The 20,375-nt window shown below is 36.4% G+C and overlaps 1 protein-coding gene across 3 annotated transcripts in view; it reads right to left on the reverse strand.

The window, feature by feature from the left end:
- Window positions 1–20,375, reverse strand: part of LNO1 (Nuclear pore complex protein) — a 96,571-nt gene that overhangs the window by 6,057 nt on the left and 70,139 nt on the right. For all 3 annotated transcript variants that reach the window (XM_089983924.1, XM_089983923.1, XM_089983925.1), the window contains exons 15-16: window positions 7,260–7,614; window positions 75–306 (exon numbers count right to left, since the gene is read on the reverse strand). In XM_089983924.1, coding sequence (XP_089840050.1) covers window positions 75–306; window positions 7,260–7,614 — 587 coding nt within the window. The remainder of the gene's footprint in view (window positions 1–74; window positions 307–7,259; window positions 7,615–20,375) is intronic.

Genomic DNA, 20,375 nt, shown 5'->3' on the forward strand with positions numbered 1-20,375 from the left:
CCTATCATTAGAAACATATAACATATTCTTAAACTGTTGTGCTTCATACTAAGAGTAAGAACTGAAAATAGTACCTTCATTTGTAGGGTATTTATTATTCACATCCCTGTTGGTAGGTGGTTGAAATAGAGAAACTGTTGACACTACATGATCCTTTTCAGAAGATTCAACGAATCCCTGTTCCACTTGAGGATTGAAAGCCTTTCTGTTTTTCCCAAGAGAAAGCTTATTTGCAGTGACACCAGAAAAGTCCTCTAGGAACATCCTTTTTACTATCGTTTTTGGAGGCTCAAAACCAACCAAATTCTGCACAAGAGCAAACAGATCCATGAGTACAGATATGGTCCATCTCCAACTAGACAAATGATTAGATGCAGTTCACTAGAACAACGAATAGACATTTTCCACAGTCCCTTATGTGCTTGACCGATGTCACTGCCATAAAAATAGCATGCTAAACACAAAAGGATATAAAGAGGCACAATATGAAGGATGACACATTGAAGAGAAAATACTTACAATCTAGAACAAGACAAAGAGGGCATTCAGTCTCATACCCTTAGTTATCAATCAAACGACAGTGACATGTCAAAAAAATAGATAAACAAATAAATCATCCTTTTCTTAAATAAAATCCTATAAAAGGGGATCCTTCATGAGTAATTATTTTGTGTTATAAAGCAGGTACTTTAGCGTGTGAGTTTCAAATTATGCATTTGACTAGTGCTTTTTCAATTCAAAGATTGAATTTCAAACAATCGTGTTCATACTTACAAGCTGTACAATCTCATAGACCTTTCCATGATACACATAAATCCATATGAAGTTTACATGTATCTCTCATCTTAACCTCTGAGGGATTACAATTTTGCCTGGTTAGATATAAAAGCATTGGTCGCACTATAATCTATCCATAGGGGTGACGGAAAAGTGAATCAGCTCAGATCCACCACCAAATAAAAGAATATGGCAGCTACAAATAGAGGTAAAGCAATCACAAAACAAGAAACTAGTCATGTCACAAAGAATAAGCAAGAAATTGAGTACATTTATCAACTTTCGTTGCTTTGGAACTATAATGTTCCATGCCCATAACGTCGAACAGCGTCAGACATGCCTTACGCATCCAATTTGCACAAAAAAGAAAAGATATTTGGCACTTCTAGCAGTGCACGATCAACGGTGCACGGCTTTATACCATTTCGTGATATATATATATATATATATACAAACAACAACAACAACAACTACGCCTTCATCCCAAAACAATTGGGGTCAGCGATATGAACCAAAAAAGAAATTCATTTTGGGTCTTCCACATGAATCATTTTCCTCCAATCATTTCTATCCAACGCCATGTCCTCGGTGAGGTTCAAAGCATTCATATCCTTTCCTATCATCTCCATCCAAGTCTTCCTAGGCCTACCCCGACCTCTTTTAACTAATATATTTTCCCATTTCTCCAACCTTCTAACTGGAGCATCATTAGGCCTTCGCCGAATATGTCCAAACCACCGTAAACGATTCTCTCGCATCTTATTTTCAATGGGTGCAACACCTACCTTCTTACGTATCTCTTCGTTCCGAATCTTATCTTTTATTGTATTTCCACACATCCATCTAAGCATCCGCATCTCAGCTACACTCATTTTTTGAATATGATGTCTCTTGGCAGCCCAACATTCCGTACCATATAGTAAAGCGGGTCTAATAGTCGTCCTATAAAACTTTCCCTTCAACCGCAATGGCATTCTACGATCGCACAACACTCCAGTAGCACTTTTCCATTTCATCCACCCAACCTTTATCCTATGATTTACATCTCCATCAATTTCTCCATACTTTTGAATGATGGATCCCAAATATTTGAAATAATCATTCACCGGTATATCTTGCTCACCAAGCTTCACTACACTCCCATCCCTACTTCGTTGCTTACTAAACCGACATTCCATATATTCAGTCTTACTCTTACTCAACTTAAAACCTCTAGCTTCCAATGTCTGTCTCCATAATTCTAACTTAGCATTAACCCCAGCTCTAGACTCATCAATCAAAACAATATCATCAGCAAACAACATACACCACGGTACATTTTCTTGAATTGATCTCGTAAGCTCATCCATCACTATCGCAAATAGGAAAGGGCTTAAAGCAGATCCTTGATGTAACCCAACCGTTATCGGAAAATTGGTTGTCACCCCTCCACAAGTGCGGACATTGGTTACTACTCCTTCATACATATCTTTAATTATACTAATGTACTTGAGAGAAACACCTTTCTTCATCATTGTCCACCAGAGAACGTCCCTAGGTACTCTATCGTATGCCTTCTCTAAATCAATAAAAACCATATGCAAATCTTTGTTCCTCTCTCTATATCTTTCAATAAGTTGTCTAAGAAGATGTATAGCTTCCATAGTTGATCTTCCAGGCATAAAACCAAATTGATTCTCCGATATCATGACAACCTTCCTCAACCTAGACTCAATCACCCTCTCCCAAAGTTTCATAGTATGACTCATGAGTTTTATACCACGATAGTTTGTGCAATCTTGTATATCACCCTTATTCTTATATAAAGGCACCAAAGTACTTTTCCTCCACTCATTAGGCATCTTATTTGTTCGCCAAATCAAGTTAAAAAGATTTGTCAACCATTCTAAACCTTTCTCTCCCAAGCATTTCCAAGCCTCGATAGGTATACCATCTGGGCCAACTGCCCTTCTTGATTTCATTTTCTTCAAAGCCTCTGCAATTTCTTTCTTTTGAATCTTGCGCATGAAGTCACGATTTATCTCATGAAAAGGAATGGAGAAGTCTCCAAGATCTTGAGCATGACTATCATTAAATAGCTTATCAAAATAATCTTTCCATCTCTCCTTAATCTCCTCATCTTTGACTAAAACCCTTTGCGTTTCATCTTTGATACATCTAACCATACCCAAATCCTTCGATTTCCTATCTCTCATCTTTGCAAGCCTATAAATATCCTTCTCGCCTTCTTTGGTATCCAACTTGTCATAAACCTCCTTATATACCTTAGCCCTCGCGTTTCGAACAACTTTTTTAGCTTCCTTCTTTGCTATCATATACTTCTCCAAATTCTCATTATCACGACTCTTACTTAGATTTCTATAACACTCTCTTTTAACCTTAATAGCTAATTTGACATCCTCGTTCCACCATGATGTATCCTTACCTAGTGGTGCACCGCCTTTAGACTCACCCAATACCTCCTTAGCTACTTTTCTCATACCACCCGCTATCTTATTCCACATTGATTCTGAATCCTCCTCGAGACACCAATCAACTTCCTTAACTACCTGCTCTACAAACATTCCTTGTTTAGCTCCTTTCAGTGCCCACCACTTAATTCTAGGATCTATCCTATGTCTATCCCTTTTGCGGCATTGTCTAATTCTAAGATCTAAAATTAAGACTCTATGTTGTGTAGCTACACTTTCTCCTGGTATAACCTTACAATCGATGCAACAACCCCTATCTCTCTTTCTAAGTAGGAAAAAATCTATCTGACTCGTATTAACCCCACTTTTAAATGTTACTAGGTGAGACTCCCTCTTCATATATATATATATATATGACTGCCACTAAAGGGCCTTTTTTCGTACTTCTAGCAGTGCATGATCAACGGTGCGCAACTTTATACCATTTTGTGTTATATATATAGTATATGAGTAATGTATAGGTTTCAGATCAATTATGTCCCAAACCTTCCCAAAGCTCCTTTAAAAACCCCACTTGCATGTATTTTTTGCTAATCCAAATCTATGGATGTGTTTATCAATACTTATTCATTAAGAACCATGCTTTAGATCAAATCAATTTAGCAATAATTCTTGATTTTTAGTTAATCAAGTTTTCGATGTAATATGAACTGTTGATCTTTTTGTTGAGCTAAAAACACATCTAAACATGAAAGATGCTTAAATCAATACATGTTTTTCAAATAAATAAAGCATAGAGATCACATCTACAGATTTAGATTAAGTCAAAAACACATGCGAATATGTTTTTTAAAGGAGTCTGGGACAGTCTGGAAGTAAAATGGTTTAAAACCTACACATTACACTATATATATATGTGTGTGTGTGTGTGGAAAATATAAGGTGGTTATGCATCAAGATACTGTTAAACACACACACACACACACACACACACATATATATATATATATATATATATATATATATATATATATATATATATATATATATATATATATATATATATATATATAATTCTTTTGTAAATACCTGATAGGGGTAAAATAGTCTTTTTACCATTTCTCGCATATTCATTTTTTAATATGTTTTATATTTCTTTTTGTACTTTTTGTTTTTCTTTTCTTTTTATTATTTGTCTTTTAGGCATTGAGGGGCCCACCATATAGACGTTAGGCCCCTCCAACGGTCATAATATGACCGTCGGAGGGGCTCCAACGCCTATATGGGAGTCCCTCCTTGAGTCCTCTTTCTTGTATAAATATGGGTTATCCCCCTTGTATTTGGATGCCTTTTTCAAGGCCCATTTCAATAAATATTTTATTATATTTTTCATTCTTGTGTGGCCTTTTTAGGCTTTTATATTGTCCCTTTGTGGACTTCTTGTTTGGTTGCCGTAGTGCTTGTCCATTATTGGACTTTGTGAATGCTTGCACATTCTTGGGTTACACTTCCGCATATTTCCTTACATATACAATATGGTGGTGCACACTTGTTTGAATGGATCTAGCCATTAAATGGTAGATCTAACCATACATATGTGTTTAGCATGGTTTTTTACCATGTTAGAAGGTTTTATCACATCTAATACATCATAAGATCCTATTTTTGAGGCAGAAAAAATCAACGGCACACATTTCATGAAAATAAGGGTGGTCTAGAAATGGTATAAAACTTCATATTTCAGTCAACTTTAACACATGAAAATGGTAAATAGAACATGCTAAACATGATCCAAAGGTTAGATTTTGCATATCGAGTTTAGATCTATGAATATCAAGTGTATACCGCCATAGAAGCACCTATATATATATATATAGGTGTTCATGTTTTGATGTGCACCCGTGTGCAATCCCCTGTCAACTGTCCAATCAAATGATCAGATGGTCAAAAAGATGTGATCTACAGAGTTTGGTGAAAAACAGGTCTTGGATCATGTGATTGTGGTGTGACAAAGATTTTCAAGGGCGGAAAATATCAACTGCACACAATGTATAAACATTTTATGACAAAAAAATTTTGTGACTTTGGAAAGCATGATCCGAGGTATGATTCATAGCAAACCAACCATGCTAGTGGCAATATATATAGGAAATCAACTCAGAAATGCCAGAAATGTGTTCTACATGCTTGATTTTATATAATCGACTCTTGGATCATCTGATTCTGATATGCAGGTAGGTTTTTATAAGGTTTAAAAAATTAATGGTCTAAGATTTTCCTACTGCAAAAGAATAGGTATTTTTAGGTTGTTTTTCGCAAATCTGATCCTGCAGATGTGTTTAGTATGGTCGATTTGCTAGGAAACTACACTTGGATCATGTTTTTTCAATAAAAGAAATGATTTTTTAAGTCTTGAATATTTATGAAAATCTTAGACTGTCTATTTTTAAACCATATAAAAACCTATATGCATGTAGATTCAAGAGTTGATTCATATAAAATCAAGCATGTATAACACATTTGTACGGTCAGATTTAAGGAAAACATGGAAAACCCCTTCAAAACCCCAATAGGCTAGAAAAGTGGTAGGCAACTATATATATTGCACATATCGTATTTGTATCGTTTGTATCATACAATATAGATGTATCGTACGATAAAAGATTGGCACACTTAAAAAGAGGCTGAATTGTAATTTTCAAGTTTTAGGTCTTAAAGACTTCTAGAGGGCTGACTCCCTCATTTATTTAGAAGTCATTAGAGAGATATTCGCGCACCCTAGGACTCGTGAGAGCGATTTGGAGGCCGATCCATGTGCAAGGGAGAGAGATTTTGCGGTTTGCTAAAGTAAAGTACATTTCCACCATTTTTCAACTTAAGAAAGTAGGTTAAGTAAAAATCTTTATTATGAGTACAAATCTACCCTCCAAAAAAAATCTACCTTTGGGGGTGTTGTCCCTTGCAACCCCCGCCAACTTAGAGATTTATATCAAGGAAGTTGGATCTGCAGAAATTAGAGATTTATATCAAGGTAGAAATCAGGCTCCACACTCCAACAAAGATGGATCATTTGTAGAAATCAGGCTCCACACTCCAACAAAGATGGCATCAAATGATCCGGCATGGCAATGGGGCACTAAAGTAATGAATGGAAACTGATTGAAAATCGAGTGCAACTATTGCCATAATATTTTTCTTTATATAATATGAAAGTATGAGTCTTTGGCAAGTTATTAATTGCAAGATATTTAATATTTTACATTGTTCTTGTGAAATAGTTGATGTTTAATTATGTCTTATGTAGCTCATAGAGACATAAATGATTCATATGTGATTTTATGGTTCTATTTTGTGCAATTAAGCATTGTTTTATGTGTTATGATTTTTTTGAATTTTTGCTATTTTTTATTTTTCATGATTTTTTTAGAATTTTTTGAAAAAATTTATTAACACAAAGGCTTTGGGTTGTCATGACAAACCACTAGCACTCGCCAACCAATTTGAAGAACATTAGCCTTACGCATGTAAAACAGAACATCAACCCAACTTGACAACAACTACTGCTTCTATGGCAACAGTCTGCAGAATGCTTAACATAAAAGATGAACAAAAAATTAATGAATACACAAAACATGTAATGGAACATATGATGCAATACAAACAAAAGAGGAGAAAATGGTTCTAATGGCAAAACCAGTTACAAATAGATCCATTCAGCAAATAAAGGACATGATTCAAAACAGTTTAAGCAGGCAACATAATGCCCCAATGTTGAGCCAATTGCGAGCAATCTTATTTGCTTTCCCCACAAAGTATAGTCACCAATAGCACAAAGAGCAGCAGCACCCATAGGGAGCTTGAGTGAAGCTCACAGAACTAGGACAATCTGGTGACCATATAAAGAAAGGAAATCTAATCGAAAAAAGAAAAAAATCCAACAGGATGCAGGTCCATAGGAATGTATAGTTGAATGAACTAAAGGGATCTGCAGATAAAATTTGCACAGAAACAAAATGCTTAGCTGCATAAGATATGCAATGCTGAACATCAGATAACATATTATCACATTACTTTATCCACCGAGTCTCTCCGCCTCCTTGTGGTTTCTGGTTCAGAGTGCTGAAAAATGTTTGTTGCCTTTGCTACATGGTTATCCCCACTGGAACTAAATGAGGAAGACCAAGGAGGCTTCTTGCTTGGATGCAAAGTAGAACCAGCTCCTTTAACATGTGGAGATTGGAAAGGATCACCACCATAAGCAAGTCCAATAGATTCAAACAATTCCTTTGTTGCTTCTTGTCGCTTCACAGTGCAAGGAACAATGTTGAGAGCAGCCATCTGCATTGAGAGGCATTCCGAGAGTTGATTGGAAGCAGCTAATTGTGAATTCATTGTGTTGTACAGTCTATGCAGCTCCTGTGCTCGTCTGCAAGAATACAACAAAGCTAATCAAGTTTGGGATGAAAACAACTCTCTCTCTCTTAGGTATATTGAAAATACATTGAATCTATCAGGCCTCTTCCATGACATCTTTACAAATTAAAAAGAAAATGAAAAAAAGAGGTATCCACAATATATATGTTGCTATTTTTTATCTATCACAATTTTAGACTGATATCAAAAGCAATTTTGAAAATCTATATTTTAATATGACACGAACAAGGCTAGGTCATGATAACTCTGCTTGAATCCCAACAACTTAACAAAAAAAGTTAATTTTTCAAGCCAAGCTTGTGGAGCTTGTTTAGGCCCATATAGGGTCTCTTCAACTTACAAACCCTACCTTTGAATAAATGTATCCTACAGTAACTCCCTATACATCTCTTCTAAATCTCCATTGAAGAACGCATTTTTCACATCTAATTGCCGCACGATCCAGCTTCTTATTGCTACCACGACTGACAAAGTTCTTATGGTAGCCATGTGTGACATATATGCAAACATCTTTGCTTAATCAATTCTAAATTGTTGACTGTACCCCTTTGCAACTAGTCACACGTGATACCTTTCAATAAACCCATTTGCCTTGGTCTGGATTTTTTACACCCATTTGCAGCCCACTACATTCTTTTGTTTTGAAAGCTTTACTAAATCCATGCATGCATTCTTTTAAATGCAGTTAGCTCCACAGCCATTGCCAACTACCATTCTTCTTGAAAAACGTCTGCATATGTTTTGGGCTCAACATAGGAATGGTTCAAGGCTAAAAAAGCACGACGCTTAGGAGAAAGACTCATAAGAAACAAAATTGAGTGGGAGAGATAGAAATGCGAAAACTATTGAGTATTTGAGGAGAAGGCGACTCTTGCACTATCTACTTAGAATCAATTGGGAGAGTATTTTGATTAGGCTCAGCAACATCTACCTCTCTATGATCTCTTCTAGTATAGCTTTGAGTACCACCATCCTTGGGTATATCAATTTAATTTTGATTATTTTTAGCATCATTTTCTCTAAGAATTCTCTTATTTTGAACATTTTCACTCCTATATGTTTGCTTTTCAACTGGAAAGGGTATTCAAAATGAAAAATCCATCTCATGAGTGTTTGCTTGTTTGGGGTGCTCAAAGTCGGGTGCATGTTTCGGAAATATGACATGTAATAAAAACCGGAGCTTTCTTACAACAAGATCAAAACACTTATATCATTTCTGATCTTCTAGAAATCCAAGAAAACAACATTTTACAACTCTAGGCAACAATCTATAACACTTTGGCAACATGACAAAACATGTATATTCAAATACTCTCAATGATTAATAATCAAGAGCTTCACCATACAACTCTTGGAAAGGAGAAACACTTGGAAGTACAATAGAGAGCATGTGGTTAATTGCCATTATAACTTCTCAATAGATCTTCGGTAAACAACTTGAAAATAGAAGAACTCTAGTGCTCTACAATACGTGACTTTTTCTTTTTTTTTGGTTCAGCTGCCTTATTCTGCTCTGGCGTGCAAGGGCATGCCTTTTGATGGATTATTCCCTTTTCGTACAAAAACCTGTAAAACAAATGCCCACCATATTCTTCCTCCGAATCTGATCTTAGTGTCTTGATTTTGGGAAAAAAACAGTCTCAATCATAGTATAAATTTTTCTAAAGATCTAAAAAACTCATTTCTATTTTTCATAAAGCAAATCCTTGTGTATCTTGTACAATCTAGACTGAACCTGCTTTAGATAAAATTGGAGATGGTCCCCTTTCATCTAAGTGTACAAGATTAAAAGCCTTAGCTGACTCAACTGCCCTAAAACCAAAAGGGCGAGCATGAGTTTTTTTTTGCTAACCTACCATTCCCACACAACCTAACATGCTAAGACACTTACATTCTCGGTCTTGTAGACTTACAGAAGACAAAAGGTACTGCAACCTAGAGCTAGACACTGTTAAAATGTAAAAAATGTAATACATATACATAATAATAATATTATATTACATTATTATTATTTTTTTTGTAATTTTCTTTTCTTTAATTTCTGTTTTTTCATTATCTAGTTCAAATAGAACTAGTTTTAATAAACTAGTCAAGTCTTAACTAAGACTTGACTAGATAGAGAGTTGTTGGACCCTAGTCTTAACTATGAAGAGCTCTAAATGAGCTCGCCTCGTCCTCTTCTCAAATGTGTATAAATAGGCGTGATTCCCCTCTCTCATGTATCAATGCTTATTAAGCATTTTGTGTATGAATAAAATATTATTATCTTTTAAGTGTTCTTCCATTTATACCCTTTCATGGGTTATGCTTGTAGTGTCTCTAATAGGTTGCTTTTGTGAGTTCTTTGTGCATTTGTGGAAGACCATCATTTCAATACATGGTATCAGAGCCTTGAAGAGCCCTTAAATCGTGGAGAATTCTCACCTCATTTTTCGTGCCTTCTTTGCAAAGAGTGATTTATTCTTTTGTTTGTGGTTCAAGTGACCCTCTTTAAAGAAGGAAAGCGCTTGGCGGAAAGATTGGCTACAAAATTTGTATTCGCCCTTACTTTTCTTCCTCTTTTCTCTTTCTTTTGTTGTTCTTTCTTCTCCTACTTCTATTTTATCTTTCTCTTACCCATGTAAAAGATGGATGACAATCATAAGATCACCATCATGCCCATGAAACTAAATGACACTAATTATGTAAAGTGGGCTTCAATTATGAAGCACCACATTTGAGGAAAAGGGTTGTGGGGCATAGTGGATGGTTCTGATTCAGAACCTAAACTAGTTCTCACAAAGATTGAGAATGATAAAGAAGTGCTTCTATCGGAAGGAGAAAAGAATAAAGCCGTAGCAACATATGAGAAAAAATGAAAGGAACGAAGGATAGGGCACGCCAAAATCATGTCATGGTTAATTAATAGTGTTGACATTAAAAAAAACTATAGCCTTGCTAAGTTTGGCCATGCTAATAAAGCTTAGGAATACCTTAAAAATATGTATTCCCTTAAAGATATTTCACATGTGTGCAATTTATAAGATAAGGTTCGAACAATTACTCAAAAGGATAAAACTATTAGAGACTATTACAATGAGTTGTCTGAACTTTGGGAGGAATTGACTCTTTTAGAACCAAAATGGCATTGTCCTGAAGACATTGAGCTCCATAAAAAACAACTTGATATGGAGCATTTTTATCAATTCATAAACAGTTTAAGACCGGAAATTGAGTCAACTAAATCGGCTCTTCTTCATCGAGGAAAAGTTCTCACTATCGTTGATATTATAGAGGAACTCACTGTGAAAGATAACAGACTTAGAAAAAATACTCCGAAACAGGAATATGATTCTGTTCTAGTTGTGTCTAGACCGCAAAACCATGTACACTCTTATAGGCCACCTCATTTCAATAGACAAAATGGTGACTTTGACAAAAGGAAAGTCATTTGTCACCATTGTCATGAACCAGGGCACTATAGGCCTCAGTGTCCTAAACTAAGAGAGCTAAGAGGAAAAGAAGAAAAGAAAGTTGCATCAGTTGGATCGGAATCCAAAGATCAAGATGCACTGGTTTCTATGGCTCAGTTAATGGAGATTCTCCAACCTCTTCTCAAAGGAGTTTCCTCCTCTGAAGCCTCAACTGGAGCAGTTGTTTCATCCTTCTCCGATTTAGGTAACTTCCCTTGGCTTCTTGACTCTGGTGTTTTCGTTCATATGACCCCAAATGTCAATATCTTATCTGAATGTTTTAAAAATAAGTAAGTGTGTCAAAAGTTTTTACCGCTTATGGAACCTCTCTTGAAATAGAAGGAATAGGAAATTTAAAAAAAAATTATAAAACTCAGAATTTTTTTATTCCAAAAGTTAGATATATTCCTAAACTGAATTTAAATCTTTTATCTGTTTCTCAAATATCTGATTATGGATGTAATGCCTACTCTTCTCATGGTTATTGGGTACGGGATCGCCAATCAATGAAGCTGATTGGGGAAGGACTCTATTACATGGATTTTTTTAATTGCTTAAGAATGATTTATGTTATAACATTCAGAAAATAGAGTTGGATTTGTGGCACAAAAGACTTGATCATCCTTATATGGCCAAAATCCAACATTTTCCAAGTTTAGGAAAATTTTGTAATTCTGAGAATTTCACTTCTAAAGATTGTAGTTTTGGCAAAATGAAAAGATTACTATTTCATGATAGAACCTTTGTTTCCTCCGAATGTACTAATTCAACTGGTCCGGAGGAAACAAAGGTTCTATCATGAAATAGTAATCTTTTCATTTTGCCAAGACTACAATCTTTAGAAGTGAAATTCTCAGAATTACAAAATTTTCCTAAACTTGGAAAATGTTGGATTTTGGCCATATAAGGATGACCAAGTCTTTTGTGCCACAAATCCAACTCTATTTTCTGAATGTTATAACATAAATCATTCTTAAGCAATTAAAAAAATCCATGTAATAGAGTCCTTCCCCAATCAACTTCATTGATTGGTGATCCCGTACCCAATAACCATGAGAAGAGTAGGCATTACATCCATAATCAGATATTTGAGAAACAGATAAAAGATTTAAATTCAGTTTAGGAATATATCTAACTTTTGGAATAAAAAAATTCTTAGTTTTATAATTTTTTTTAAAATTTCTTTGACAAAAGGAAAGTCATTTGTCACCATTGTCATGAACCAGGGCACTATAGGCCTCAGTGTCCTAAACTAAGAGAGCTAAGAGGAAAAGAAGAAAAGAAAGTTGTATCAGTTGGATCGGAATCCAAAGATCAAGATGCACTGGTTTCTATGGCTCAGTTAATGGAGATTCTCCAACCTCTTCTCAAAGGAGTTTCCTCCTTTGAAGCCTCAACTGGAGCAGTTGTTTCATCCTTCTCCGATTTAGGTAACTTCCCTTGGCTTCTTGACTCTGGTGTTTCCGTTCATATGACCCCAAATGTCAATATCTTATCTGAATGTTTTAAAAATAAGTCAAGTGTGTCAAAAGTTTTTACCGCTTATGGAACCTCTCTTGAAATAGAAGGAATAGGAAATTTTAAAAAAAATTATAAAACTAAGAAATTTTTTATTCCAAAAGTTAGATATATTCCTAAACTGAATTTAAATCTTTTATCTGTTTCTCAAATATCTGATTATGGATGTAATGCCTACTCTTCTCATGGTTATTGGGTACGGGATCGCCAATCAATGAAGCTGATTGGGGAAGGACTCTATTACATGGATTTTTTTAATTGCTTAAGAATGATTTATGTTATAATATTCAGAAAATAGAGTTGGATTTGTGGCACAAAAGACTTGGTCATCCTTATATGGCCAAAATCCAACATTTTCCAAGTTTAGGAAAATTTTGTAATTCTGAGAATTTCACTTCTAAAGATTGTAGTCTTGGCAAAATGAAAAGATTACTATTTCATGATAGAACCTTTGTTTCCTCCGGACCACTTGAATTAGTACATTCGGATGTTTGATGTCCTGCACCAAATATTTCAAAAGGTGAATTTGCATTTTATGTCATTTTTGTCGATGATTTTTCTAGGCATACTTGGATTTACTTTCTTCAACATAAATCTGAATTCTTCTCATACTTTCAAATATTTTACAACATGGTTAAAAAAAGTTTTAAAATTATATCTTCATTTTTTGCACGGATTCAAGGAGAATTTATGTTCAAAGAATTCAAAGATTATCTCAATATACATGGCATTACACATCATAACAAAATGAACAGGCCGAACGTAAACATCGACACATCATGTAAACAACTAGAACATTATTAACAGCAAATCAAGTTCCAAAGGAATTTTGGGTAGAAGTTGTCCTAACCGCTACCTATCTGATTAATCGAATGTCATCTTCTTCTTTTAAAAATATAACTCCAATTGAAAAACTTGTGAATCTTTCTCCAGACTACTCTAGATTGAGAGTGTTGTTTCTTTATATTAACCATTAGGTTACATTCCAATAATGCCCCTAGTTATAATACATAGAAAAGATACATAATAGGAAAAATATAGAAACTATCCATTAGAGCATATAGAAACTAGAAATGAAGTTCCTAACGGATATATGGCCATGTGGTTAAGCTTGAGACATGGCTAGTTTTATGGATATTGATATAACTATTGCTTGCCTTGAAATATTTCTAACTTGAGAGATTGAAGAATTCCAAGGAACGTCATGTGAAATTTAGATGGTATTAAAAAATCAGAGAAATCACTAGAATAAAAGACCGGTATCACTATGGTCATTCTTGAGATATTCTAGTCTAAAGATTACCTTAACATATAATTGGGAGCTAGTGGCTTAAGGCAGGGTTAATGGATGATACCAAGGAGGATTCTCCTATATAACACAATATTCAGATTCAAGTCCAATAATTGGGAGATTTGGAAGATTCAACATTGTATAGTCAGTTAAGGGGAAGTTAGTGCCCCACAATTTGATCATCATGCAGCAATCATTAGGATCATACAATATATGAGGGACACTGCATTTTGAGATGTTATCAACATCATACATCAACCTAAAAGCTTTGTCATGCTGATTTTGGAGTTGAGTTTTGTATTTTTCTTGGTAGCTCCTTGATTTCATAGAAAAGCAAGTAACAAAGAGTAACTCCATCCACAATTGATGCAAGGCACATATCACAAGTCACTACAAAAATTGTATGGGCCACATGGTTATTGATAGAGCTTATAATGTGACAATCAAGGTGATATTCACATCGCAAAGAATCTTGAATGCATAAAAGGACCAAACATATTGAGATAGATTTTAACTTTACAAGAGCATACCAGGATGGAATTATTTTCTTGCAGCATGCCCATTTCAGGGTAGCAAATAGCAAATATGTTTTATTAAGAGTCTTCCGCCATCTCACATCAAGACATCTCTCTCCAAACTAGGGATGAATCCTCTAGCTTCCTCCCAAGTTTGAGGCAGAGAGTGAATAAATGTAATACATTTGTATCACTATGCAATGTAATGTCATTCTTTTGTATATAGGGGTGGTTTTTGACATAATTAAGGAGCCATAAGGTCAATGCACTAGGTATATTTTCGTCCAGATTGCAACCGTATGCTCTAGAGAAGGGGGTCGACCCTTATAAATCCTTTGTATCTATTTATTTTTTAATGGACTTTGGATTTTGCTCTCTCATTGCTCATCTTCCTCATTGATGCAAAGCAACATCATGTCTTGAAGAAATAAGAAGCAAGATGTCATATCTATGTCAAGTGCAGAATCTGAGTAAAAGCCTATGAGTTTTGGGCTTGCAAGGGACTTTGGTTCATGGGTATTCTTCGTGAATTGGATTTAGGTGACTCTTTTATACAATAGATAACAAGCCATATGCATTGCCAATGATCCATCTCTATGAATTCACCAAACGCAAAGACGCAGAAGGATTTATAAATCCTTTGTATCTATTTATTTTGGAATGAACTCCTTTTGCTTTGCTCTCTCAATGCTCATCCTCCTCATTGACGCATAGCAACATCATGTCTTGAAGAAATAAGAAGCAAGATGTGATATTCATGTTAAGTGCAGAATCCGAGTACAAGCCTATGAGCCTTGGGCTTGGAAGGGACTTTGGTTCATGGGTATTCTTCGTGAATTGAATTTAGGTGACTCTTCTATACAATAGATAACAAGCCATATGCAATGCCAATGATCCAATCCCTATGAATGCACCAAACGCATAGATATTGATACCCACTTTATTTGAGAGAAGATTGAGAAGAAGATTTTTAAATCATTATATTTGAGAGAAGATTGAGAAGAATATTTTTAAATGCACCAAACGCATACAAGTTGATTGGTGTCTTGAAAAGGATTCAGACTCAATGTGGAATAAGATAGCGGGAGGCATGAGAAAGGTGGCTAAGGAGGTATTGGGTGAGTCCAAAGGCGGTGCACCGCTAGGTAAGGATACATCATGGTGGAACGAGGATGTCAAATTAGCTATTAAGGTTAAAAGAGAGTGTTATAGATATCTAAGTAAGAGTCGTGATAATGAGAATTTGGAGAAGTATATGATAGCAAAGAAGGAAGCTAAAAAAGTAGTTCGAAACGCGAGGGATAAGGTATATAAGGAAGTTTATAACAAGTTGGATATCAAAGAGGGCGAGAAGGATATTTATAGGCTTGCAAAGATGAGAAATAGAAAATCGAGGGATTTGGGTATGATTAGATATATCAAAAATGAAACAAAAAGGGTTTTAGTCAAAGATGAGGAGATTAAGGAGAGATGGAAAGATTATTTTGATAAGCTATTTAATGGAAGTCATGTTCAAGATCTTAGAGACTTGTCCATTCCTTTTCATGAGATGAATCGTGACTTCATGCGCAACATTCAAAAGAAAGAAATTGCAGAGGCTTTGAAGAAAATGAAATCAAGAAGGGAAATTGGCCCAGATGGTATATCTATCGAGGTTTGGAAATGCTTGGGAGAGAAAGGTTTAGAATGGTTGACAAATCTTTTTAACAAGATTTGGCGGACAAATAAGATGCCTAATGAGTGGAGGAAGAGTACTTTGGTGCCTCTATATAAGAATAAGGGTGATATACAAGATTGCACAAACTATCGTGGTATAAAACTCATGAGTCATACTATGAAACTTTGAGAGAGGGTGATTGAGTATAGGTTGAGGAAGGTTGTCATGATATCAGAGAATCAATTTGGTTTTATGCCTGGAAGATCAACTATGGAAGCTATACAACTTCTTAGACAATTAATTGAGAGAAATAGAGAGAGGAACAAAAATTTGCATATGGTTTTTATTGATTTAGAGAAGGCATACGATAGAGTACCTAGGGACGTTCTTTGGTGGACAAAGATGAAGAAAGGTGTTTCTCTCAAGTACATTAAAATAATTAAAGATATGTATGAAGGAGTAGTAACCAATGTCCGCACTTGTGGAGGGGTGACAACCAATTTTCCTATAACGGTTGGGTTACATCAAGGATTTGCTTTAAGCCCTTTCCTATTTGCTATAGTGATGGATGAGCTTACGAGATCAATTCAAGAAAATGTGTTGTGGTGTATGTTGTTTGCTGATGATATTGTTTTGATTGATGAGTCTAGAGCTGGGGTTAATGCTAAGTTAGAATTATGGAGACAGACATTGGAAGCAAGAGGTTTTAAGTTGAGTAAGAGTAAGACAAAATACATGGAATGTCGGTTTAGTAAGCAACGAAGTAATGATGAGAGTGTAGTGAAGCTTGGTGAGCAAGAAATACCGGTGGATGATTGTTTCAAATATTTGGGATCTATCATTCAAAAGTATGGAGAAATTGATGGAGATGTAAATCATAGGATAAAGGTTGGGTGGATGAAATGGAAAAGTGCAACTGGAGTGTTGTGCGATCGTAGAATGTCATTACGGTTGAAGGAAAAATTTTATAGGACGACTATTAGGCCCGCTTTACTATATGGTACGGAATGTTGGGCTGCCAAGAGACATCATATTCAAAAAATGAGTGTAGCTGAGATGCGTATGCTTAGATGGATGTGTGGAAATACAATAAAAGATAAGATTCGGAACGAGGAGATACGTAAGAAGGTAGGTGTTGCACCCATTGAAAATAAGATGAGAGAGAATCGTTTACGGTGGTTTGGACATATTCGGCGAAGGCCTAATGATGCTCCAGTTAGAAGGATGGAGAAATGGGAAAATATATTAGTTAAAAGAGGTCGGAGTAGGCCTAGGAAAACTTGGATGGAGATGATAGGAAAGGATATGAATGCTTTGAACCTCACCGAGGACATGGCATTGGATAGAAATGATTGGAGAAGAAGGATTCATGTGGAAGACCCAGAATGATTTTCTTTGTTGGTTCATATCGCCGACCCCAATTGTTTTGGGATGAAGGTGTTGTTGTTGTATATATATATATATATAAAGTAATGTGCAGCTCCTAAACAATCTTATCTTCTAAATTGTCCTAAACAGCTTCAAAGGGACAAAGTTTCATGTGTTTGCTTAATTCGAACTCATGGACGTATTCTCTATAGCTTGCTTAGTAGAAAAATTGTATTAGTTTAGCATTTTCATGTTTAGATGCGTATATAGAGCACCTGAAAATCAACAGCTCATAATGCACCAAAACTTGGTGAAATAGAAATCAAAGTTTCTCATCAAATTGATTTGATCAAAAGCATGGTTTTTAGTGAATAAGCAATGATAAACACATCTACAAGTTTGGATTAAGCAGAAAACATGTGCAACTATGTTTGTTAGAAGCACTAGGGACAATTTAGCACATACTGTCTCTCTCTCACTCTCTCTGATGCGGACAAATCCGTACTCGGATCCACCAAACCGCCCCAGGACCAGCTGACCCTTGTGGGGCCCACCTAAGGAATCGACATCCCCATTTTGAACACCTAGATGGACATGCAAGGTTATCAATGATGATGTTTAGGTGCTATCTAGGCTCAAGTAGGTAGTATCTAATTATTAGAGTTGAGACTCCGGAGAGTCGCATATTTATCTCTTTTTAGCCTCTCATTTATTTTAATCTTGTAAGTTGTGTATAGGTGTTAATAGTCTTTCTTGTGCCTATATAAAGGTCATTGTATTCCCATTTCAAAATATAGAAAATAAAAGGAAATTTGATTCTCTCACTCTCAAATTCATCTCTCTCTATAGAACTTGTCTCCCTCTCTTGGCCCCTAGGCCCTCCCTCCCTCTCTCTTCTCTCTTGGCCCCTAGGCCCTCTTTCTCTCTCTTCTACTTTAAGGCTCTAAACGAATCGAGTCCAGATGTCTAGTAGGTCATCCAACCAAGAGGACTTAGGTTGCTGCCCAAGTCTAATTTTGTGTGGCGTATCTCAAGCAATCGGTGGCTCGGACTCAACCACGGTGAAACCTGCCTCCAGTCGACCAGTCAGCCTTGCAGCCCAGTAGTAGACCTTCCCCAGCGCGTCTACGAAGCCCCAGTAAGTAAAACAAGGACTTACCTTAAACACACGCCCAACCTTGAACCTGCCCCAACCGAATAGACATAGTTCTAGTTTGTTTCTGCTTGTTGTGAACTGCAGAAACTGGTCTGACTCGTCCGACTCATAACTCCCAGACCAGGCAACCCTAGCTTCCCCAACCTGCGCTCCAAAAATCAGATGTTATCTCATCTCAATAGTGAAAACCGATTTTTCTATTGAACATTGTCTAAGCCAAAACCCAGTCCCGACCCAATCTAACGCAGAATTTGCACCCCATCTGGGCTTGCCAGGGAGATTCTGCTTCAGAGGATTCCAGAGAAGTGTGCCGATTAACTAAAACATGATTTGGTACGCGACTTCCTTCCCGAAAGTGCACTGCTGCCCATGTCGTGGCTAGCGGTGCTTGGTAGGCATCCGGAAGCGTAAAGCCCCATGAATCCGCAAAAGTGTGAGAGGGCGGCCGGCTAGTCCAACATTCTGAACCGGTAGTCGAACGCTCAAGTCTTCCCACCACGGAGCTTCTGCCCCTAACTGAACGACAACGCGTTCTTCGTGTGCCTCTTCTGCGTCCCAACCTCTCACCATCCGAAGGGTTCATTTTCTTCGAACAAGAATAACCTCAAATACTCATGTAAGGTATGCTCTAGTCTAATAGTATAGAAAAAAGAGAAATTAAGTTACTTACAGCGCGATGCGGATGCTCGATGACCAAGAATCATTGTTTCGATCTGCTCTGATACCAAGTTGTAACGCCCCATAATTTCGAACCTTATAATTTCCTTGAAATATTTGAAAAATTCTTTTTCTTTACAGAGTTTATTTTTAAAATCAACGGAAAGGATTTCTTTAAAAGAAAAAGGACAGGTTTGACAACCTTGGGCACGTTAGCGAGAGAACAAAGATTTACCATGGACGATCTGCAATAATACTTAGGAAACCATTTCTTGTATTTAAAGAGACTATCAAGTTTGTACAAAATTTGGATTTCCTCTAGGAAAACCCGTATCAAAAACCAAAATGTCCAGGAGAAGAACTACAAGCAGAAACAGTGGATCCATAAATCATCTCGCAGTCGCGCCATCGCCTGATGCACCTATTCGTCACTTGTACCCATGAAATGGGTTAGTTTTGCGAAAAAACTAGTAAGAGAGCACAAAGACAGAAAGAACTAAATTAGCATAGATAATTTATGCAACAGGTAGTAATGAGCAAACTAAGCAGATAGACCGAAAGAACAAGCTAAGTACAACAAACTGAAAAGTGAGCATGCTCAATTTAGTTATTACTTGTTAACCGGCCATGTGGGTACATACATGGCACGTGAGTCGAAACAGTCGAGTCCAAGCCGAGTGTTCATTATGTTAAGTATTTTAAAATACCTCGGTTGTCCGACTGAATTCTATTCCTATGGAGACGACCGATGGTCGAGAGAGTAAGTCCCCAAGGCCTGATAGTGATGCATCCAACTTCTGCAGAAGTGTTAGGCTAACTATTGTAGCCTCAATCCCCCCTAACCTCCGATGACTGGGGAAGACAGGTCTTTTGCCCGTAAAAAGCCATAAATGGTCTGTCCATCGGAGTTGGTACCCTTCGTCCTCTCTCTTGACGAAGCCAGGTTAAATCGAGCGCGACGGAGTTTCTTAGCCGTTGCCTCATTCTTCATGCTCTGGTCCATTAGACCAAAACGAGCATCTTGCCTATGAAGGCGATCCCATTATTTTTTTTATGTGTTTTCAACAACGTGCACAAGGCACTAATCGAGGTCATAAGACTCTCTCATCCAATCGTCGTAGTACTAACATGCCTCGCAT

This window comes from Nuphar pumila, chromosome 12 (genome assembly GCF_984573655.1).
Source record: "Nuphar pumila chromosome 12, dmNupPumi1.hap1.1, whole genome shotgun sequence".
NCBI lineage: Eukaryota > Viridiplantae > Streptophyta > Magnoliopsida > Nymphaeales > Nymphaeaceae > Nuphar > Nuphar pumila.